General features: G+C 39.6%; 2 protein-coding genes and 1 long non-coding RNA gene across 3 annotated transcripts in view; all 3 read right to left on the bottom strand.

Moving 5' to 3' along the window:
* Positions 1 to 4757: 4757 nt before the first annotated feature.
* Positions 4758 to 6963, bottom strand: LOC125384283. Its single transcript, XM_048403077.1, has 4 exons — positions 6807 to 6963; positions 6137 to 6265; positions 5585 to 5711; positions 4758 to 4854 (listed from the first exon to the last, which is right to left on the bottom strand). The coding sequence occupies exons 1-4, from the start codon at positions 6847 to 6849 to the stop codon at positions 4845 to 4847; spliced, it is 309 nt and encodes a 102-aa protein (XP_048259034.1). The 5' UTR covers positions 6850 to 6963; the 3' UTR covers positions 4758 to 4844.
* A 4367-nt stretch (positions 6964 to 11330) lies between these two features.
* LOC124141991 (serine protease inhibitor Cvsi-2-like) overlaps positions 11331 to 20013 on the bottom strand; it is a 35626-nt gene continuing 26943 nt past the window's right edge. The window contains exons 2-4 of the mRNA XM_048403068.1: positions 12726 to 12854; positions 12157 to 12292; positions 11331 to 11427 (exon numbers count right to left, since the gene is read on the bottom strand). Coding sequence (XP_048259025.1) covers positions 11418 to 11427; positions 12157 to 12292; positions 12726 to 12854 — 275 coding nt within the window. The 3' untranslated portion in view covers positions 11331 to 11417. The remainder of the gene's footprint in view (positions 11428 to 12156; positions 12293 to 12725; positions 12855 to 20013) is intronic.
* On the bottom strand, positions 18134 to 19980 carry LOC125384293. The gene is made up of 3 exons (XR_007223174.1): positions 19866 to 19980; positions 18463 to 18601; positions 18134 to 18232 (listed from the first exon to the last, which is right to left on the bottom strand). It is a non-coding gene; the product is annotated as an uncharacterized LOC125384293 (long non-coding RNA).

Genomic DNA, 20013 nt, shown 5'->3' with positions numbered 1-20013 from the left:
ATTTATTCTGCCTCTAAGAAATCCACGTGCAGCCTTTTTTTGCCCTTGGCGGGGTATAAGATATTTATTCCCCGCTTAGAAAGTTATTACCCCGCAAGGTGGGTTACACAGTATTTTATCAAGATCATGTGGACCAATCACATCCTCATCACTCTGACATGGAGGTATGATAAGTGGTTTTATGCGTTCCGCGTTAGCCACGCTCGTGGTATAAAACTTGACACGAGACGCATAAAACCACAAACGCCCTCGTGATACTGCTACAACGAATATGCCTCACCGACATGTTTTAATAGGACATTGTGAAAGGATAAAACCAAACTCAAAATTGATAGAAAACAGCTGTTCGATTGCTGTGCCAGGTGACTTTCATTGACTCTGTTGTAGATTCCAAAATTGAAACAATATATTAACCTAGAAATCTGTACGTAAAGGAACTTAGTGTGAAACCAACAAACAACCAACAAGCGGTGTACAATCAACAAATGTACTATAACATAAACTAGGTTTACACATCAAAACAATTACTGCACAGCAATTACATTGGCAGAACACAATAGGGCGGTAGTACAATACTCACTGACAGTATATAATATGATGGCAGTGGTCAGTATCAAATGCAAAAATACAGTCGTGATAGCACAAGTCAGTGATAATACATATATATACCCAGCAGTGACGGTGGTGAAGCTTCCATTATGGGTTAGGATGATGAGCGATCCTCACTTGGAAGCTGATTTTGATATGATGAAATTGCATGAACAGTATTTTCCATAACATACTAACACCGTCCTGGGTATACCGGACTGGAAGTTTACACACCACACAGGCATCTAACTTCCTGACGGCTGATCACTGTCTAAACACAATGCAATGAGCGTCTACGGAATCTCAACAGAAACAATGTCACACATTTCCAATCATTGTTAAACAATAAATACACTGTCATATTCGGAAATAGCGAGGTATACGGGATTGATTCCTCCTCTCAGAAATCCACATGTCTTCTCTTGTTCGTGGCGGGATATGAGGGATGTATTCCCCCGATAAAGAAATTGTTTCCCTCCAATGTGGGATACATAGTATTTTATCACTATCACGTGAACCAATCAGATCTCATCATTCTGACATGGGGGTATGATAAATGTTTTTTGTAGCCCTGGTTGATGCCGAGGGATGCCAAGGCCATGATACCAGCACCTGCAGGCATGAAAGCTGCGACGCCCTCTCGACCTTGACTTGTGTGAGGGGAACCTGCACGTGCCTGGTGTCCAGCTGTGGAACCCATCCAGGTATAGTGATTAACATCGTCTTTGTGATTAATATCTCATTTGTGTTTATTATCTCACTTGTGTTTAATATCTCACTTATGTCTCATTTACTGCCGGTCCTGCCTTACCGTCTCTTTAAAACAATTATCTAAAGGGACTTCACATTTACCGATTTGTATTGAGGTCTGCTACAAAATGGCGTCGGCATTTGAGAGAAGTGTTTGCGTGTGTGTTTGATACCGCACTATATGGACTATAGCTCTGTTAATAATTGAGTCTGGTCTAGACAATCCTGTGACTGACATCATGAGCATCAATCCCCGCAATTGGGATACGATGACATGAAGTCAACCAAATCCTCAAGACTGACCACCTGGTGCGTTTAGTCGCTTCTTACGACAACCTAAGAGTGCTGGGAACCTATATTCTTACCCGGATATGTATCGTGTGAAAACATTAGTTGGCAAACATTAAGGAGTTTATGTTTGCGAAGTAATGTTGCCCGTGTGAAGCCGTCTTAGAGTAAGTGAGGAACATACATTCAGAATACTCATGTGTATTTTTGTTGTTGTTGTATTTTGTTTGTTTTTTGTTAAACGCCGCACTCAGCAATATTCCAGATATATGACGGCGGTCTGTAAATAATCGAGTCTGGACCAGACAATCCAGTGATTGACATCATGAGCATCGATCCACGCAATTGAGATCGATGACATGCATCAACCAAGTCAGCGAGCCTGACCACCCGATCCCCTTAGTCTCCTCTTTCGACAAGCACAGTCGCATTTTGCAGCAAGCATGGGTTGAAGACCTATTCTACCCCGGATCTTCACTGGTCTATTTCTGTTAGTGTATACTAGCCCGGGTATGACGTCAGCTGACATAGCGGAGTTATCTCAACAGCCATGTAGTTCCTTGTGCTCGGTGTGTCTGTTATCCTCGCTTTTGGTAAGTAACTTAAGATTTTAGAAGTATGAATAAGTACAAGTCATCCACATTGTATACCTTACACCCCAAAAAGTAAAACAATATGAACAATAAATTTCGTAATCTTGTGATCGCTCGTCACACCAAAGGCTCAGGTTCGATTCCCCATATGGTAAAAAAAGGGTGAAGCTATCTGGTGTCTCCATTACTGGAACATTGAAAAAAAGAACTAACTCACTCAATCATTCCCTCACCAAACAGGAATTCCACAGAAAAAAGAAATCCTTTGTTTCAATAAATCCCATTTGCTGATTAATATTCTATAAGGTTTAAGTCAGTTGAATATTATTGCATTGGAACATCGGGATTTTCCTGTTCGAAGCATATAATTGTCACAGTAAAGTGTTTCAATTACGTGTTATGCCTAAAGGGCGACGTGTGTGGTATACGAAAGGTTTTCTTTATAATCACGATACTTGACCTCAACGTGACCTCTGTGTGGACGTTGATGACGTGTAGACTTTATCAAGGTCTTCATGCGACAGATAACAAACACTGCAAAACAGGAAAGTAACCTGTCCTTTGATAAACGTGTATTTTATTAAAGAACCTGTTATATTCACGAACGAATTTGAATTTGCAATTAAATAAGCGTCAAGTCTGTATAATTAAGTGAAACTCGGATCTCATCCACGAAAGTTTCAACAAACGCATTATTTTTCGAAAATCTTTGTAAGCAGTTGAAAAACAAGTTTTTTTTATTTACACACACACACACACACACACACACACACACACACACACACACACACACACACACACACACATTCACACACATGCACATCGCTTTATAAGTAAATGATTTTGAACGCGACGCTAAACCTCATTTGAACCTCGCACTAATCAATAAATGAGATCCCTTTTGATGAATACATATTTTGTCTTAATTTCCCAGGGGTCGTCAGCAGCGAACGGTGCAGCGGCAGTGACGCCAGCACCTGCTCCCGAGAGAAGTGCGACACCAACTACCATGCGTCAATGACGAGTGTACCTGCCTGGTCTCTGCTTGCTTCACCGGCCAAGGTGAGGCGCTGTGCACACTACTGGACAGATACTCTTTTTTTACAATACGACGAAACCTCTTAACTCGAATCCATTGTCTCGATATATCGTTTGAGACAACGTTCCCCTATTTGACCCCTGTAGAAATCGTTATTGGCTCTTTGATTCTTTTTTTTCTCGGTACTACAGCATTGCTATTTGGCCGATATAATGCCGTTACAACGTTAAACTCACTCACTCACTCACCCTCGGTGCTACGCGTAACTCGATGTGTGTTCGACTTCGAGTTATTGAAGTCTCCATGATTCACTGGGTTACTTCTACTATGCATATTCCAGACGGAGTGGAGAATGTTGTTTGAAGTCCGTAAGTTATGTCACTGTGAGGGGGCATGCGTGGCCCAGTCGTCTAAGGCGCCGCGTTTCGCTGTGCAGAGTTGCGTCCCTTGGGCACGCCAGAAACCTATGATTTTGGATTCGAATCCCGGTTCGCCCTGATTATATTTCTAGGTTTGTCAGCACCATACCCGTGCTCGTGGGTTTCACCGAAGTGGTAAACGTTTTCTCCCACATTAAGCTGACACGCCGTGATATAACTGGAATACTGTTAAAAGCGGCGTTAAACCCAACTCACTCACTCTCTCTAAGGCGGTCATGTTGGATTTTTTGGGTGTCCCCATATCTTTAACTATTTGGAATGTCATCACCTCCGACTGTACTAAGTTTCATGTTTTCACCACAAAGTACACAATTTTTCACGAAACGGCTGCACTATCATCACTCGTAAACGCAACCTTATGATTTAGTTGGAAACTTTAAATAGAGATTTCCATTGATTAAGGAATTGTCCTCTGTCGCTTTTATTTACAATATTTTCGAAACGCCAAGGTTTATGAAAACAATCTTTTGTATCCCAGCAATGTTGTCACTAAGGTTTACAGTCCCGTGAAGATTCCGGTGTCTTCAGCAAACCATGCTTGCCGTAAAAAGGTGACTATGCTTGTCGTAAAAGGCGACTAACGGGATCGGGTGGTCAGGCTCGCTGACTTGATGCAGGTCATCGATCCCAAATGCGTGGATGGATGCTCATGTTGTTTATCACTGGATTGTCTGGTCCAGACTCGATTATTGACAGACCGCCGTCATACAGCTGGAAAAATGTTGAGTGCGGCGTTAAACAACAAACCAACCAACCAATCGAAGGTTTACACCATTGGGGCATGTGTCGAGTATGAAGCAGACAGATCATCGGTTGATCAATCAACTAATCCACCGGGCCTGTCCACCCAATTCATGTCGTCCCTTTGAGGGTCGCGACTGTCACTAGACTGTAGTGAAAAGCGACGACTAGCCAATCCAGATCCAAACATTGTATCTTGATCTGACGAGGATAGGCTAGAAACACGGAATAACCACAGGGTGTTCTCCATAGGTATAAGCAGGAAACGCATCAATTCAATAAGAGTAAACATATACAGCATCAAAACAAACCAGTAAATGGTAGTAGTAGGTTTATTTCGCATGTGTACATGTATGTATCCAACAATGTAGGAATAAATTCCATGGGTTTTCCTCCTTTCAGGATTTATTTACCTCTGAAATTAAAAAGGTAAGTGAAAAGTGGCATTTTCATACTTGAATATTTAGTAAGAAATTGAATATAGAGTAAGAACTATAATAGGGATGTGGATGGCGATCGCTTTGCAGAACGAACCACTGGTGTCATCACTGATTTTCAGTGATCCATTTATATAATTTTCACTGCAATTTTGCCTTTTACGCCCAATGAAATCTGTTTAGGTAGATGATCGACACTGATTGCTAAACGTCGACGTTTTACATTTACATTATTTACCACATATCCAAACACATAGCATAGGACTGCTATAAACCGCCGTCGTATAGCTGGACTATTGCTGAGTGCGGCGTTAAACAACGAACAAACAAACAAACAGGACTGATATAGTGTTACTATATGTCGAATGATTTAAGTATTACCACTGAAATGAGATAAGACAAATATGCATGCCATACAAAGACGACTGTGTATGTTTTACAAACAAATGCACGACTAAAATCATATTCCTGATATTGTGTTTCACCAACATTCTGAACCAACACCATCAAAGCGTTGACGTCCCAAATCACATTCAGGCTAAATTTAGACATTTGCCCCTGACATAAAACCAAACAAGCATAAAAAGCAAACAAATTCATCAACTTTCTTTCGACAATAATTAAAAAGTCAATGAAACGTAAAACTGATTCAAGTGTAGCAACCAAAACTATGCCCGACAACCTCCGGCTGTAACTATGGTTACTTACACGCCAGGTCCACCAGGGCCGACAGGTGCCTGACGTCCACATAGGCAGCGGCCGTCGAAGCAGTGGCGTTCGATATGGGTGTCTCTACAGATGCAGCTGTCGCAGTCAGGGCGGTCTCTGCAAGTTTCTGAAATATAAACCTCCTTCTTAACAACAAAGGACAAAACATTTGTCAGAGGTTTGAACTAGATTCCATCATTCATTTGATGCAGGCTTGTATTTAAAGGGCATGTCCTATTTGTAGTTTTGTGCCAGCGTTTTGCTGACGCTGTGTTAGTAGTGGGTTTGAATCACAGATTCGCCATGATTGGGTTTTTTGTATTGCCAATGGTTTCAACAAAATGGTAATCATCTTTGTTCTGTATCATATTTGTCGTTCCTTCTACAATTGTCTAAAAAGAATTATCAGCGGCGTGAAACCCAATTTGTTTATTGACTTATAGTCACCACCTTTTCTTGTAGGAGAACCTTTCCAGATGCCTAAATAAAACGTTCACATATGAAATATGTTGCCTGCAGTTATTATGGTCACTATTTTGTAAACTGACTTACCTGTGACGCAGCTATTGGCTGCAACCAGACAGGTACATATGTCATGAGAGCAGGCAAGCCTTCCGGTACTATCACATACCGTGTGAATACAGTCGTTGTCATCCCTGCAGGGCTCGCTGTCGATCACAGCTGAACGAAAAAAACAATATCTCATTAGAAGTTGGGGCACGTGATCCTGTTTGGAGGTCACAAGTCAAGGTTTTAAGCACCGTTTGTGGAAGAAAGCAATTGGATGGCTGAGCGTGTTTGGCAGCCTTTATTCCTAAGAGTTTCTTGGACCTGCCCAACACTGTAGCCCAAGTAGTACAGGTGGTGTTTTCCAAAGGCAAGTGCCTTTGTTCGAAACATGCCTCTGTTCACTCAGCAGTGATTGGGTTCCCCTTTCGGTGAGGTGGTTATGAGACTATTAGTCTTCTAGTGCCTCATAGGCAGATCAGGTTATATATTCCCCAGGGATATATTCCCCCATGAGTGCACACAGATTCATTTCCCGGAGTCATAATAGAACGCATTGATATCCAGCATGGAAAAAGGTGCAATGCAAATTAATTATATTATCTATGAATAATATGAACTATTATCATTATAAAAAATACATGTACATAACAAATCTCATCGGCTAACGTAGGCACTAACTAAACTATTAAAGCCGTTAGTATCTTCAACTCACCAATAATAGTGCTGACAATGACGAGAACCAGTGTTACTTTCATGTCTGGAGTTAGGCCAAAAGCTGTCAAATTAAAGTCTTCATTTGGTTGATCCTCTTATATACTTTCTATTTCAAATGATACCAACACCAATCCTGTCAGCCAGTCACGATGTTGTAATTCTGCGCACAGCAGGTGCACGCAGGACGTATGTTCCCGTGCGCGGTTATGTCATGATATGTAGATAACACGTTCATTTGTGGGAATCTGATGACCCACGATAGCTATGTAGTCATGTTCATGATCCTACAAATATATAGACAACACGATTTTATATATAAGAAATATATATAAAAAGAAAGTCACGCAATAATGACACGAATTGTTCTACATGTTTCAATTGTATCTGACCGCCTCCGTGGTCTAGTGGTAGAGGATCCGCCCGGAGAGCGGAAGGTCCAGGGTTCGATCCCCGGCCGCGTCATACCAATAAACGTTAAAAGATGGTACTTTTTGTTACCCTGTCTGGCGCTCGGCATTTAGGGGTTAAAACAAGGATTGGTCGGCTCGGAGTCAGTATACTGTGTCTGAGTTGGGTATTCATGTTAAACTGCGGCATGGTATCTCAGTGAACTAGCACTATAAATTGGCATCAGTCCGGACTAGTACAAGCAGCCACACAAACACACACGTACATGCACGTCGCTATATAAGTGCAATGATCTTGGACGCGACGTTAAACCCAATTTCACCTCACCTTCAATTGTATCTTCAGGGAGAAGTGATTACAGTTATAACACCGCGGCTTTACAATGACAGTGGTAACATTCACAATAAATACAAATATAGTTCATATACCATGTGCTACTTATTTAAAGATGGGCACAACCTTTTAATGAAAACATTTTTTCATCTTTACACTGCTGGGCATCAGCAGTATTCATTTTACAGAAAGGGTATATCTTAAATTCTATTTCTTTTCCTGCTGCGCATTTGTCGAGCGCTTAAGGGGATGAACCTTGCATGGGATCCTTTATCTGTTTATGGACGCCCATTCTGTCTCTCAAGCACTCCGTTTGTCCAATATGTTGTACATGACATCCTTGGCGTATAATAACATAAATAATATATTTCAGTCCATGTTAGAGCGAACATGAAATTGTTGCTTCCTGTTTTTGAATTTTATTCAAGAATTTTCAACAATATATTAATATATTGTTTTTAGTTTCAACAAAATCAGTAAATGCTCTATCGTGTGACTGGATTTCTGACCTTCACTTGATAGTCTGGTTTGTTTACATGACGCTTTGCATGACAGGGGAATTGCTGTGCAGTGTCAGGCAACAAATACATACAATTTTTGCAAATTGTGGCGGATGCTACTGATTGGGCAGGACGTGCTTGTCCTTTTCGCGAACACCTGGTGTCATCCATGATATCAGTGATCCATTTTTATCAAAATATTCCACTAGTTTGCTTTTTACACCCAGTGGCATCTGTTTCGTGGGATAATCGAGAATGATTATTCTCCAGCGTTGACGTTTATATTTCCTGGCTATTAATGCAGATGCTGTCGATGCTGACAGCAACCTGTTTTAAGTTTCTGTCTTTGCTGATATTATAAACTGGTGAATATCTTTCCAGGTGAGCTCATATTATCAAAAACCCATCTTAGTAGAAACAACACTAAGAATTAAATTTGATCACCAAACAGTAGCTATCCCACTCGCATATATCATGATGGCATATTTGTCAGACATTTTCCACATTTAACCACTCCAAACCTGTTATATTTCTTTAAAACCCAGTGGTTTCGGGAAACACAAATCAATCACAATGTATGGTTCTTCTTCATAGTTTACCAAATGTGGCGGTAAGTATTAGATGAATGTTCTTTTCCTCCACTGTAATGTAAACAAATGTGTGACTAGAACACGGAAGACATAAAGATTGGCAAGATATAAATTATCAACAAATATTAGACTAAAGATGTATGATTGTACGATTCCGACTATATCATGAGCATGTGTCTTTGAATCACCATAAAAAAGTGATGATATCCGCTGTTCGCGAAAAGTTGAGCGTATCCTTCACCACCGGTGGCACCCGTCACATATCCCATACAAAGGCAAGTCAATTGTTCATCTAAAAAACGGAAACATATGACACAAGTCCAGATATGGAATTGCCTTTTGCGTCACTATTTGTCACTGATGCATCAAGATTGGAAATGCTCTCTACTATAACACCTTTTCAAAGCTTTGCTTAGGCCTTGAATGTTGTAACCCCGATAAAACAACTTTTCAGCAAGTGCGATATGACACTCTTTAAAAAGCGTCATAGAAAGAACATGCTTGATCTCAAAATTTGTGAAATGTAGACATGGGCTGGAGTTGATGGAATATTGCTCGACAGAAAGGGAAAGTTGACTATTGGATCCCTCTTGTCATACAGTCTTGCGGATAGTTTTGGGTCACTTTAAATCTACATATGAAACAGATGAGACTGTTTCACTGGTACCTTTTATTTCTAGTACAGGTGGGAAAATCAGTGGAAGGGGTGTGGCTCTTTGACCATTATTGAACTGTATCAGATCTTCGATATTCCTGAAGCATATGTTAAACTTCTTGTTTAAATTCCTCTGTTTTAATGTTGCTAAGCCGAACAGGAATTCTGCAAAAGCTCATAGAGAAACAAATCAACAATGAGGGGAAGAGCACAATTGGTACCAATACCAATTATGCCCCAATATCTTATCCCCCATTTCACAAAGAAGTTATCTGTCATGAAATCCAGCATTCACATATTGTTGTTCCCAGTTAACTTCAGATGACATTTGCTTTCATTTTTGACAAAATGCCCTGAACTAAAACGTTTAGATGGTCAAGAATGAAGTGTTTCATCAATAAAGTTCTCTATATCGTGTGTTCTCATTTGTCATCTAACTTTCAAAGTGGCTTTAAATCATTTTCATATACGAAGGCTGGTCAAAAAGTTGTAAACCTGACAAAGTTTTAACTGTGGGCCATAAGAAAGTGAACTAGTCAATGTAGTACATTGTTTGAGTTGTTCATTGCAAGCGGATATTGTCTGTAGAGGCCATTTGTATAAAAGTGACAGCCAATTGAACGTGATATAGATCCAAATGGACACAGATATGGAAAAGAACGAGCACGAGCAGTGATCAAGGTTTTGATTTAGATAAAAGTACTCTCCAAAATATTCATGACCGCACATCACAAGCGTATGGTGATAAGAGCCCTCGCTATTACACTGTTAAACGTTGGGCAGCTATTATAGCTGTTTAAGGCTGGGAGAAGAAGCCTTGATGATGACCCTAGATCTGGACGTCCCTCAATTTCCATCAATGATGATTCAATCAAGGAGATAGACAAACTTATACTGTCAGATAGACGTATTACCTTTGCTGAACTTAAAGAAAGACACAGGTCTAAGCCATGGATCCATTGGACCTATTATTTATGAACATTTACAGATGAATATGATATCTGCTCGTTGGGTGCCAAAGTTTATAAATTCTAAAGAAACTGACATTGCCAGAAAATATTTAGAGCTAATTGAAAAGGAATTCGTCAAATTCCAAAAGATATTAGTAACGGGTGATGAAACATGGGTCTACAACTATGGTCCGGAGTCAAAACGTCAATCCACAGAATGGCACTATTGAACTTCTCCGGCACCAAAGAAAATTTACTTCCTCCAAGGCGGCCATGTTGGATTTGTCGGGAGGCCCCATATCTTTAGCTGTTTGGAATGTCATAACCTACGACTATAGGTTATGTTTTCATCATAAAGTACACAATTTTTCACGAAACGGCTGCACTATCATCTCTCGTTAACACATGCTTATGATTTAGTTGGAAACTTTAAATAGAGATTTCCATTGATTAAGGAATTGTCCTCTGTCGCTTTTATTTACTATATTTTCGAAACGCCAAGATTGTATCCCAGCAATGTTGTCACTAAGGTTTACAGTCCCGTGGAAATTCCGGGGTAGAATAGGTCTTCAGCAACCCATGCTCGTCGTAAAAGGCGACTAACGGGATCGTGTGGTCAGGCTCGCTGACTTGGTTAATGCAAGTCACCAATCCCAAATGTGTTGATCGATGCTCATGATGTTTATCACTGGATTGTCTGGTCCAGACTCGATTATTTACAGACCGCCGTCATACACCTGGTATAATGCTGAGTGCGGTGTTAAACAACAAACCAACCAACCAATCGAAGGTTTACACCATTGGGGCATGTGTCGAGTATGAAGCAGACAGATCATCGGTTGATCAATCAACTAATCCACCGGGCCTGTCCACCCAATTCATGTCGTCCCTTTGAGGGTCGCGACTGTCACTAGACCTGTAGTGAAAAGCGACGACTAGCCAATCCAGATCCAAACATTGTATCTTGATCTGACGAGGATAGGCTAGAAACACGGAATAACCACAGGATGTTCTCCATAGGTATAAGCAGGAAACGCATCAATTCAATAAGAGTAAACATATACAGCATCAAAACAAACCAGTAAATGGTAGTAGTAGGTTTATTTCACATGTGTACATGTGTGTATCCAACAAGGTAGGAATAATTTCCATGGGTTTTCCTCCTTTCATGATTTATTTACCTCTGAAAATAAAAAGGTAAGAGAAAAGTGGCATTTTCATACTTGAATATTTAGTAAGAAACTGAATTGGAGTAAGAACTATAATATGGATGTGGATGGCGATGGCTTTGCGGAACGAACCCCTGGTGTCATCACTGATTTTCAGTGATCCATTGATATAATTTTCACTGTAATTTTGCCTTTTACGCCGGATGAAATCTGTTAAGGTAGATGATAGACACTGATTGCTAAACGTCGACGTTTTACATTTACATTATTTACCATATATCCAAACACATAGCATAGGACTGCTATAAACCGCCGTCGTATAGCTGGACTATTGCTGAGTGCGGCGTTAAACAACGAACAAACAAACAAACAGGACTGATATAGTGTTACTATATGTCGAATGATTTAAGTATTACCACTGAAATGAGATGAGACAAATATGCATGCCATACAAAGACGACTGTGTATGTTTTACAAACAAATGCACAACTAAAATCATATTCCTAATATTGTGTTTCACCAACATTCTGAACCAACACCATCAAAGCGTTGACGTCCCAAATCACATTCCAGCTAAATTTAGACATTTGCCCCTGACATAAAACCAAACAAGCATAAAAAGCAAACAAATTCATCAACTTTCTTTCGACAATAATTAAAAAGTCAATGAAACGTAAAACTGATTCAAGTGTAGCAACCAAAACTATGCCCGAAAACTTCCAACTGTAACTATTGTTACTTACGCGCCAGGTCCGCCAGGTCCACCAGGGCCGACAGGTGCACCACGTCCACATTGGCAGTGGTTGTCGAAGCAGTGGTGTTCGTCATGGGTGTCTCTACAGGTGCAGCTGTCGCAGTCAGCGCGGCCAGTGCAATTTGCTGAAATATAAACCTCCTTCTTAACAAGAAAGGACAAAAAAAAGGACATTTGTCAGAGGTTTGAACTAGATTCCATCATTCATTTGATGCAGGCTTGTATGTAAAGGGCATGTCCTATTTGCAGTTTTGTGCCAGCGTTTTGCTGACGCTGTGTTAGTAGTGGGTTTGAATCACAGATTCGCCATGATTGTTTTTTTTTGTATTGCCAATGGTTTCAACAAAATGGTAATCATCTTTGTTCTGTATCATATTTGTCGTTCCTTCTACATTTGTCAAAAAAATTATATCAGCGGCGTGAAACCCAATTCGTTTATTGACTTATAGTCACCACCTTTTCTTGTAGGAGAACCTTTTCAGATGCCCAAATAAAACGTTCACATATGAAATTTGTTGCCTGCAGTTATTATGGTCGCTATTTTGTAAACTGACCTACCTGTCATGCAGCCATCGCTTGCAACCAGACAGCTACATGCGCCATGAGAGCAGGCAAGCCTTCCGGTACTATCACATGTCGTGTGAGTACAGTCGTTGTCATCCCTGCAGGACTCGCTGGCGATCACAGCTGAACGAAAGAAACAATATCTCATTAGTAGTTGGGGCACGTGATCCTGTTTGGAGGTCAAAGGTCAAGGCTTTAAGCACAGTTTGTGGAAGAAAGCAATTGGATGGCTGAGCGTGTTTGGCAGCCTTTATTCCTAAGAGTTTCTTGGACCTGCCCAACACTGTAGCCCAAGTAGTACAGGTGGTGTTTTCCAAAGGCAAGTGCCTTTGTTCGAAACATGCCTCTGTTCACTCAGCAGTGATTGGGTTCCCCTTTCGGTGAGGTGGTTATGTGACTATTAGTCTTCTAGTGCCTCATAGGCAGATCAGGTAATATATTTCCCAGGGAGCTGAAATGAGTGCACACGGATTCATTTCCCGGAGTTATAATAGAACGCATTGATATCCAGCATGGATAAAGGTGCAATGCAAATTAATAATATTATCTATGAATAATATGAACTATTATCATTATAAAAAATACATGTACATAACAAATCTCATCGGCTAACGTAGACACTAACTAAACTATTAAAGCCGTTAGTATCTTCAACTCACCAATAATAGTGCTGACAATGACGAGAACCAGTGTTACTTTCATGTCTGGAGTTAAGCGAAAAGCTTTCAAAGTAAAGTCTTCATTTGGTTGATCCTCTTATATACTTTCTGTTTCAAATGATACCAACACCAATCCTGTCAGCGAGTCACGATGTTGTAATTCTGCGCACAGCAGGTGCACGCAGGACGTATGTTCCCGTGCGCGGTTATGTCATGAAATGTAGATAACACGTTCATTTATGGGAATCTGATGACCCACGATAGCTATCTAGTCATGTTTATGATCCTTCAAATATATAGACAACACGATTTTATATATAAGAAATACATAAAAAAAGAAAGTCACGGAATAATGACACGAATTGTTCTACATGTTTCAATTGTATCTTCAGGGAGAAGTGATTACAGTTATAACACCGCGGTTTTACAATGACAGTGGTAACATTCACAATAAATACAAATATAGTTCATATACCATGTGCTACTTATTTAAAGATGGGCACAACCTTTTAATGAAAACAATCTTTTATCTTTACACTGCTGGGCATCAGCAGTATTCATTTTACAGAAAGGGTATATCTTAAATTCTATTTCTTTTCCTGCTGCGCATTTGTCGAGCGCTTAAGGGGATGAACCTTGCATGGGGTCCTTTATCTGTTTATGGACGCCCATTCTGTCTCTCAAGCACTCCGTTTGTCCAATATGTTGTACATGACATCCTTGGCGTATAATAACATAAATAATATATTACAGTCCATGTTAGAGCGTACATGAAATTGTTGCTTCCTGTTTTTGAATTTTATTCAAGAATTTTCAACAATATATTAACATATTGTTTTTAGTTTCAATAAAATCAGTAAATACTCTATCGTGTGACTGGATTTCTGACCTTCACTTGATAGTCTGGTTTGTTTACATGACGCTTTGCATGACAGGGGAATTGCTGTGCAGTGTCAGGCAACAAATACATACTTTTTTTGCAAATTGTGGCGGATGCTACTGATAGGGCAGGACGTGCTTGTCCTTTTCGCGAACACCTGGTGTCATCCATGATTTCAGTGATCCATTTTTATCAAAATATTCCACTAGTTTGCTTTCTACACTCAGTGGTATCTGTTTAGTGGGATAATCGAGAGTGATTATTCTCTAGCGTTGACGTTTTTATTTCCTGACTATTAATGCAGAATATAATTCAAAAGTGAATGTCAATGCTGACAGCAACCTGTTTTAAGTTTCTGTCTTTGCTGATATTATAAACTGGTGAATATCTTTCCAGGTGAGCTCATATTATCAAAAACCCATCTTAGTAGAAACAGCACTAAGAATTAAATTTGTTTACAAAAAGCGGCGGTAAGTATTAGATGAATGTTCTTTTCCTCCACTGAAATGTAAACAAATGTGTGATTAGAACACGGAAGACATAAAGACAAGATTGGCAAGATATAAATTATAAACAAATATTAGACTAAAGATGTATGATTGTACGATTCCGACTTTATCATGAGCATGTGTCTTTGAATCACCATAAAAAAGTGATGATATCCGCTGTTCGCGAAAAGTTGAGCGTATCTTTCACCATCGGTGGCACCTGTCACATATCCCATACAAAGGCATGTCAATTGTTCATCTAAAAAAACGGAAACATATGACACAAGTCCAGATATGGTATTGCCTTTTGCGTCACTATTTGTCACTGATGCATCAAGATTGGAAATGCTCTCTGCTATAACACCTTTTCAAAGCTTTGCTTAGGCCTTGAATGTTGTAACCCCGATAAAACAACTTTTCAGAAAGTGCGATATGACACTCTTTAAAAAGCGTCATAGAAAGTACATGCTTGATCTCAAAATTTGTGAAATGTAGACATGGGCTGGAGTTGATGGAATATTGCTCGACAGAAAGGGAAAGTTGACTATTGGATCCCTCTTGTCATCCAGTCTTGCGGATAGTTTTGGGTCAATTTAAATCTACATATGAAACAGATGAGACTGTTTCACTGGTACCTTCTATTGCAAGTGGACATGGTCTGTTGAGGCCATTTGTATAAAAGTGACAGCCAATTGAACGTGATATAAGTCCAAATGGACACAGAAATGGAAAAGAACGAGCACGAGCAATCATCAAGGTTTTGATTCAGATAAAAGTACTCTGCAAAATATTCATGACCGCACATCACAAGCGTATGGTGATAAGAGTCCTCGCTATTACATTGTTAAACGTTGGGCAGCTATGTTTAAGGCTGGGAGAAGAAGCCTTGATGATGACCCTAGATCTGGACGTCCCTCAATTTCCATCAATGATGATTCAATCAAGGAGATAAACAAACTTATACTGTCAGATAGACGTATTACCTTTGCCGAACTTGAGGAAGACACAGGTCTAAGCCATGGATCCATTGGACCTATTATTTATGAACATTTACAGATGAATAAGATATCTGCTCGTTGGGTGCCAAAGTTTATAAATTCTAAAGAAACTGACATTGCCAGAAAATATTTAGAGCTAATTGAAAAGGAATTCGTCAAATTCCAAAAGATATTAGTAACGGGTGATGAAACATGGTCTACCACTATGATCCCGAGTCAAAACGTCAATCAATAGACTGGCACTATTCCACTTCCCCGGCACCAAAGAAATTCAAGTAAAGAAAGTGATGGCAACTGTATTCTGCGATGCAAAGGGTGTGATCCTTGTTTGATTACTAAGAAGGTCAAAGAAGATTACCGGTGTCCACTATGCTGATTTGCGTCATTGCCAGAGAGATTCTATCAAAGAAAAGCGGTGAAAAATGCTGACTGCTGTAGTTCTACTACTTCATGAGAATGCCTCTTCTTACACCTCTCGACATTGAGACAATGCGGGTTCGAAGAGCTTCCTCACCCTCCATACTCGCCAGATCTTACACCAAGTGATTTCTACCTGTTTCCTAAACTGAAACAACACTTTTGTGGAAAGCACTATGACGACAACGAAAACCTGCCGTGAATGTTTTTTTAGGGTGGCTTCAGAAAACTTGTTCCTGACATATGAATTGCCTGATATGAAAAGTGTATGTTTTTAAAGACTATTTCATAATTGTTGGTTTTGTTTGTCAGGTTTCACACTTTTTGAGCAGCCCCCGTATATTAGAATCATGTTTAAAATATCTAATGAATTTATTATTTTATAAAAATCTTTATAAGTGATCTTTTCATATTAATCCTGTTTGGATGTTACGCCATGTGTTGACCTTTGTGATACATTTGGTCCAGAATTTTCGCAGTTGATCACACACTTTATTCTCCAATCAATATAGATCACAGTAGAAAAGAATAGGGATTTCACAAAGGATCAGCTAGCACCATTGCTTTCCTCTCTTTTATTAACAGAGGCAATCTGACGCGTCGGGATTCCAGATAAGCACATAGGTCCCAGAAACATATGCGTGTCATAAGAAGTGATTAAATGGATCGGGAGGTCAGGCTCAGTGACTTGGCTGATTGCATGTCCCAATATTCCGTGGATCGATTCTTGTGATCACCATTGTCTGGTCCACAATCGATTATTTACATCCGATCGTGATATATAATACTGGAATATTGCTGGGTGCCCCTTTATACAATAATAGCGTCAATTATACATCATGAATTTATACACTAGTATGGAGTAGAATATGTCCCGATCAACCTATGTTGGTAGTGTGAGTCGACTAAATGATTAGGGTGATCAGACTCGTTGACTTCGTTGATTGTGTGTCAATTTTTCTTAAAGCATGGACCGTTGATTATGATATAACTTACTTGTCCTGTCCAAACTCGATAATTTATTGCTGAAATATTGCACAGAGTGGAATGAAACAAAGACACACAAAACCACAGTCCAATACGTCTGATAGGGTAGACAACTTAACGTTCATTTACTATTTTAAATTGGTGAGTGAGTTAAAACATTATTGTTTCAGTCATATAGAGGCCCCAATTTTGAGACATGAACGAAGTCACAAAACTAGAGTAACAATGTTTTACTTATGAGGGTGATCCCACTCAAAATTATGAAATATGAAACAGTATTCTTCAAATTAGAATGAGGAAAGCAAATATGAGCTTTCATGTTTTTCATTTTTCAAGCCAAAAGTTGGAAAGCTTGAATGCCAGAGCATTTTCAACTTTTAGAACAGAGTTGGAAAACTGGAATAGAGAGTGGTGTTGAAGTTACAACATGCAAGGCCTTGCTAAAGGTTTTATGGTAGACAAATGAAGGACATTTCCAAATCATCAGTGACAAAACTGACGTCAGATGCAATTACATATTTTGATCCGCACCATGTCATTCCGTATTTCTTTTCAGGATAACAATTGACTTGACTTTGCATGTGTTTGTAATAGATGGCACCGGTGCGGCAGGATACGCTCACCTTTTCCCGAACACCCGGTATCACCATTTGATAGTGAACACATCCTCATGACTCAGCATATATAATGCAATTAACTTTTACATTCAAACAACTCTGCTTTTAGCAGAGATTTCTTGTGTCTATGGAAAGGGTTTTGTCGCTTTTTTTCAAGGTGTCTATCAGTTAATGATTAGAATGGAACATTACATGGACTGGACTGGATATACAGAGAAATGTTTGTTTTAAAAAAAAAAAATTGCTGTACGTGTATGTCTCAGTCAGCAGGAAATAAACGAATAGCTGTATCAAGGCAGTTAATAGGCTCCGTAACACTGGACATGTCTCTAATACATTGGAAGAATAAGGAAAACAAGGAGACTTTTTTGTATATTTTATTACATATCAGAAGACACAATGGTGCAAAAACAATAAATAGTTGATTGATCCTCTGCCTCAAAGTTTGTTTGCCACTGAAATAAGGAAAGCATAGAGTTAATATCAACATAATATTCTAAATTATACAACATGTTTCATCCAAAGATATATGAATGGTATGACTTCTAACAGATGTATTACGTTGTTGATACCATTTAAAGTCACTATTTAATATAACTTGGTAGCTCCTTTTCTCCATGCTTTGCAATATTTACAACACCTTACTGGTTATTTCTCAAAAGGTAGAATCGTCCTGATTACTTACATGTCAGGTCCAAATCCACGTCCACAGAGACAGTGCCCATCGTAGTAGTGGTGTGAAGCACGGCTGTCTCTACATCTGCAGCTGTCGCAGTCGACACGGGCGCTGCATGTGGCTCAAAAAAGGCAAATCGTACTCTCATCTGATGATAAAATGTCAGTTATACTATAAAAGAAAATACGGAATAACAAGAGTCATCAGGATGTGGCACATCTGGTGCAATTCGGAAATGGCGTTTGGCTTCAGTTCAGTGGAAGAAAAATAATGCTGTTCAGTATTTTTTTCAATATACATATCATCAAAAGGCACCGCTTCAACACTAGACTGATCTGTATAACAATTTTCATTAATAAATATTCAATGGTATGCTCCGGAAACGTTATCATGTCGTCATGAAACTATAAAAAAATAAAAACATAAAAATCCCAAATCATCACAAAGCACCAGTTCATCACTATATTGATCTGTATAGCAAGTTCAACAAAAAATATTAACCGTTTTAGAGTTCTGCTACGGACACGGAACGGACGGACGGACATGCTGATCGCTATATCTCCACTTTTTTTTTCAAACCGATGCAATAAAAAGTACAAGAATGCTTTCAGTTAAACCATTCACATCTCACTCAAATTGGAGTCACTGCCAATGATAATAAATGCACTTAGTTAACTTGAGACCTGCATATTATGCCAGATATCATAATATCAGATCTGCCATCGCTGTTATTCTATGACAGTACAAGAAGAAAAGACAACACACATCACGGACAAGATGCATCCTTCAACACAGAAATCAGAATAGTCAATTTTCCATCTTATATTCATTCTACATGCTTTCTTTGTGGGGCGGGGTGAGGTGAAATGAGATTTAACGTCGCGTTCAGGATAATTGCACTAATATAGCAACGTGCCTGCACGTGTGTGTGTATGTGTGGCTGCTAGTACCCGTCCGTACTAATGCCGATTTTATTGAGCTAGCCCACAGACATACCATGCTCCAGTGTAACATGAATACCCACTCATACACAGTATACTGACTACGAGCCGACCAGTCCTTGTTTTAGCCTCTAAATGCCGAGCGTCAGGCAGGGTAACAACAACGTCTTTTGACGTCTTTTGGTGTGAAGCGGTATCGAACGCCCGACCGTTCGCTCTCAATGCAAACGCTCTGCCACTAGACCAAGGAGGCGGTGCTTTCTTTGTGTAACAATTGATCACAGACTTAAAAGGTATTGAGAGCTGTACATATGCTTCAAACCTGTTTCTTAATTATGCATTGTAACATTTCACTTAAACATGCACTTAGCATCTCGAGAAAAAATAAGACGAGAATCATGTTTAGTTACCTAAGCAGCTATGAGAAAAAATGCCACTTATCGTAAACACTATGTATAAACTTTATCATACCTTGAGCGCAGGAACCAGCAGTGGCGGAAGTCAGGCAGGTACATCCTCCATGAGAGCAGCCCAACTTTTAGGAACTGTCACATGTCACGTGATTACAGTCTTTCTGATCCCTGCAGGTCTCGCTGTAGATAACAGCTGAAAGGGAAAC

This window comes from Haliotis rufescens, unplaced genomic scaffold, assembly GCF_023055435.1.
Source record: "Haliotis rufescens isolate VD_foot unplaced genomic scaffold, xgHalRufe1.0.p SCAF_3, whole genome shotgun sequence".
In the NCBI taxonomy this organism is placed as follows: Eukaryota; Metazoa; Mollusca; class Gastropoda; order Lepetellida; family Haliotidae; genus Haliotis; species Haliotis rufescens.
This window is presented reverse-complemented; position numbering and strand designations above follow the sequence as displayed.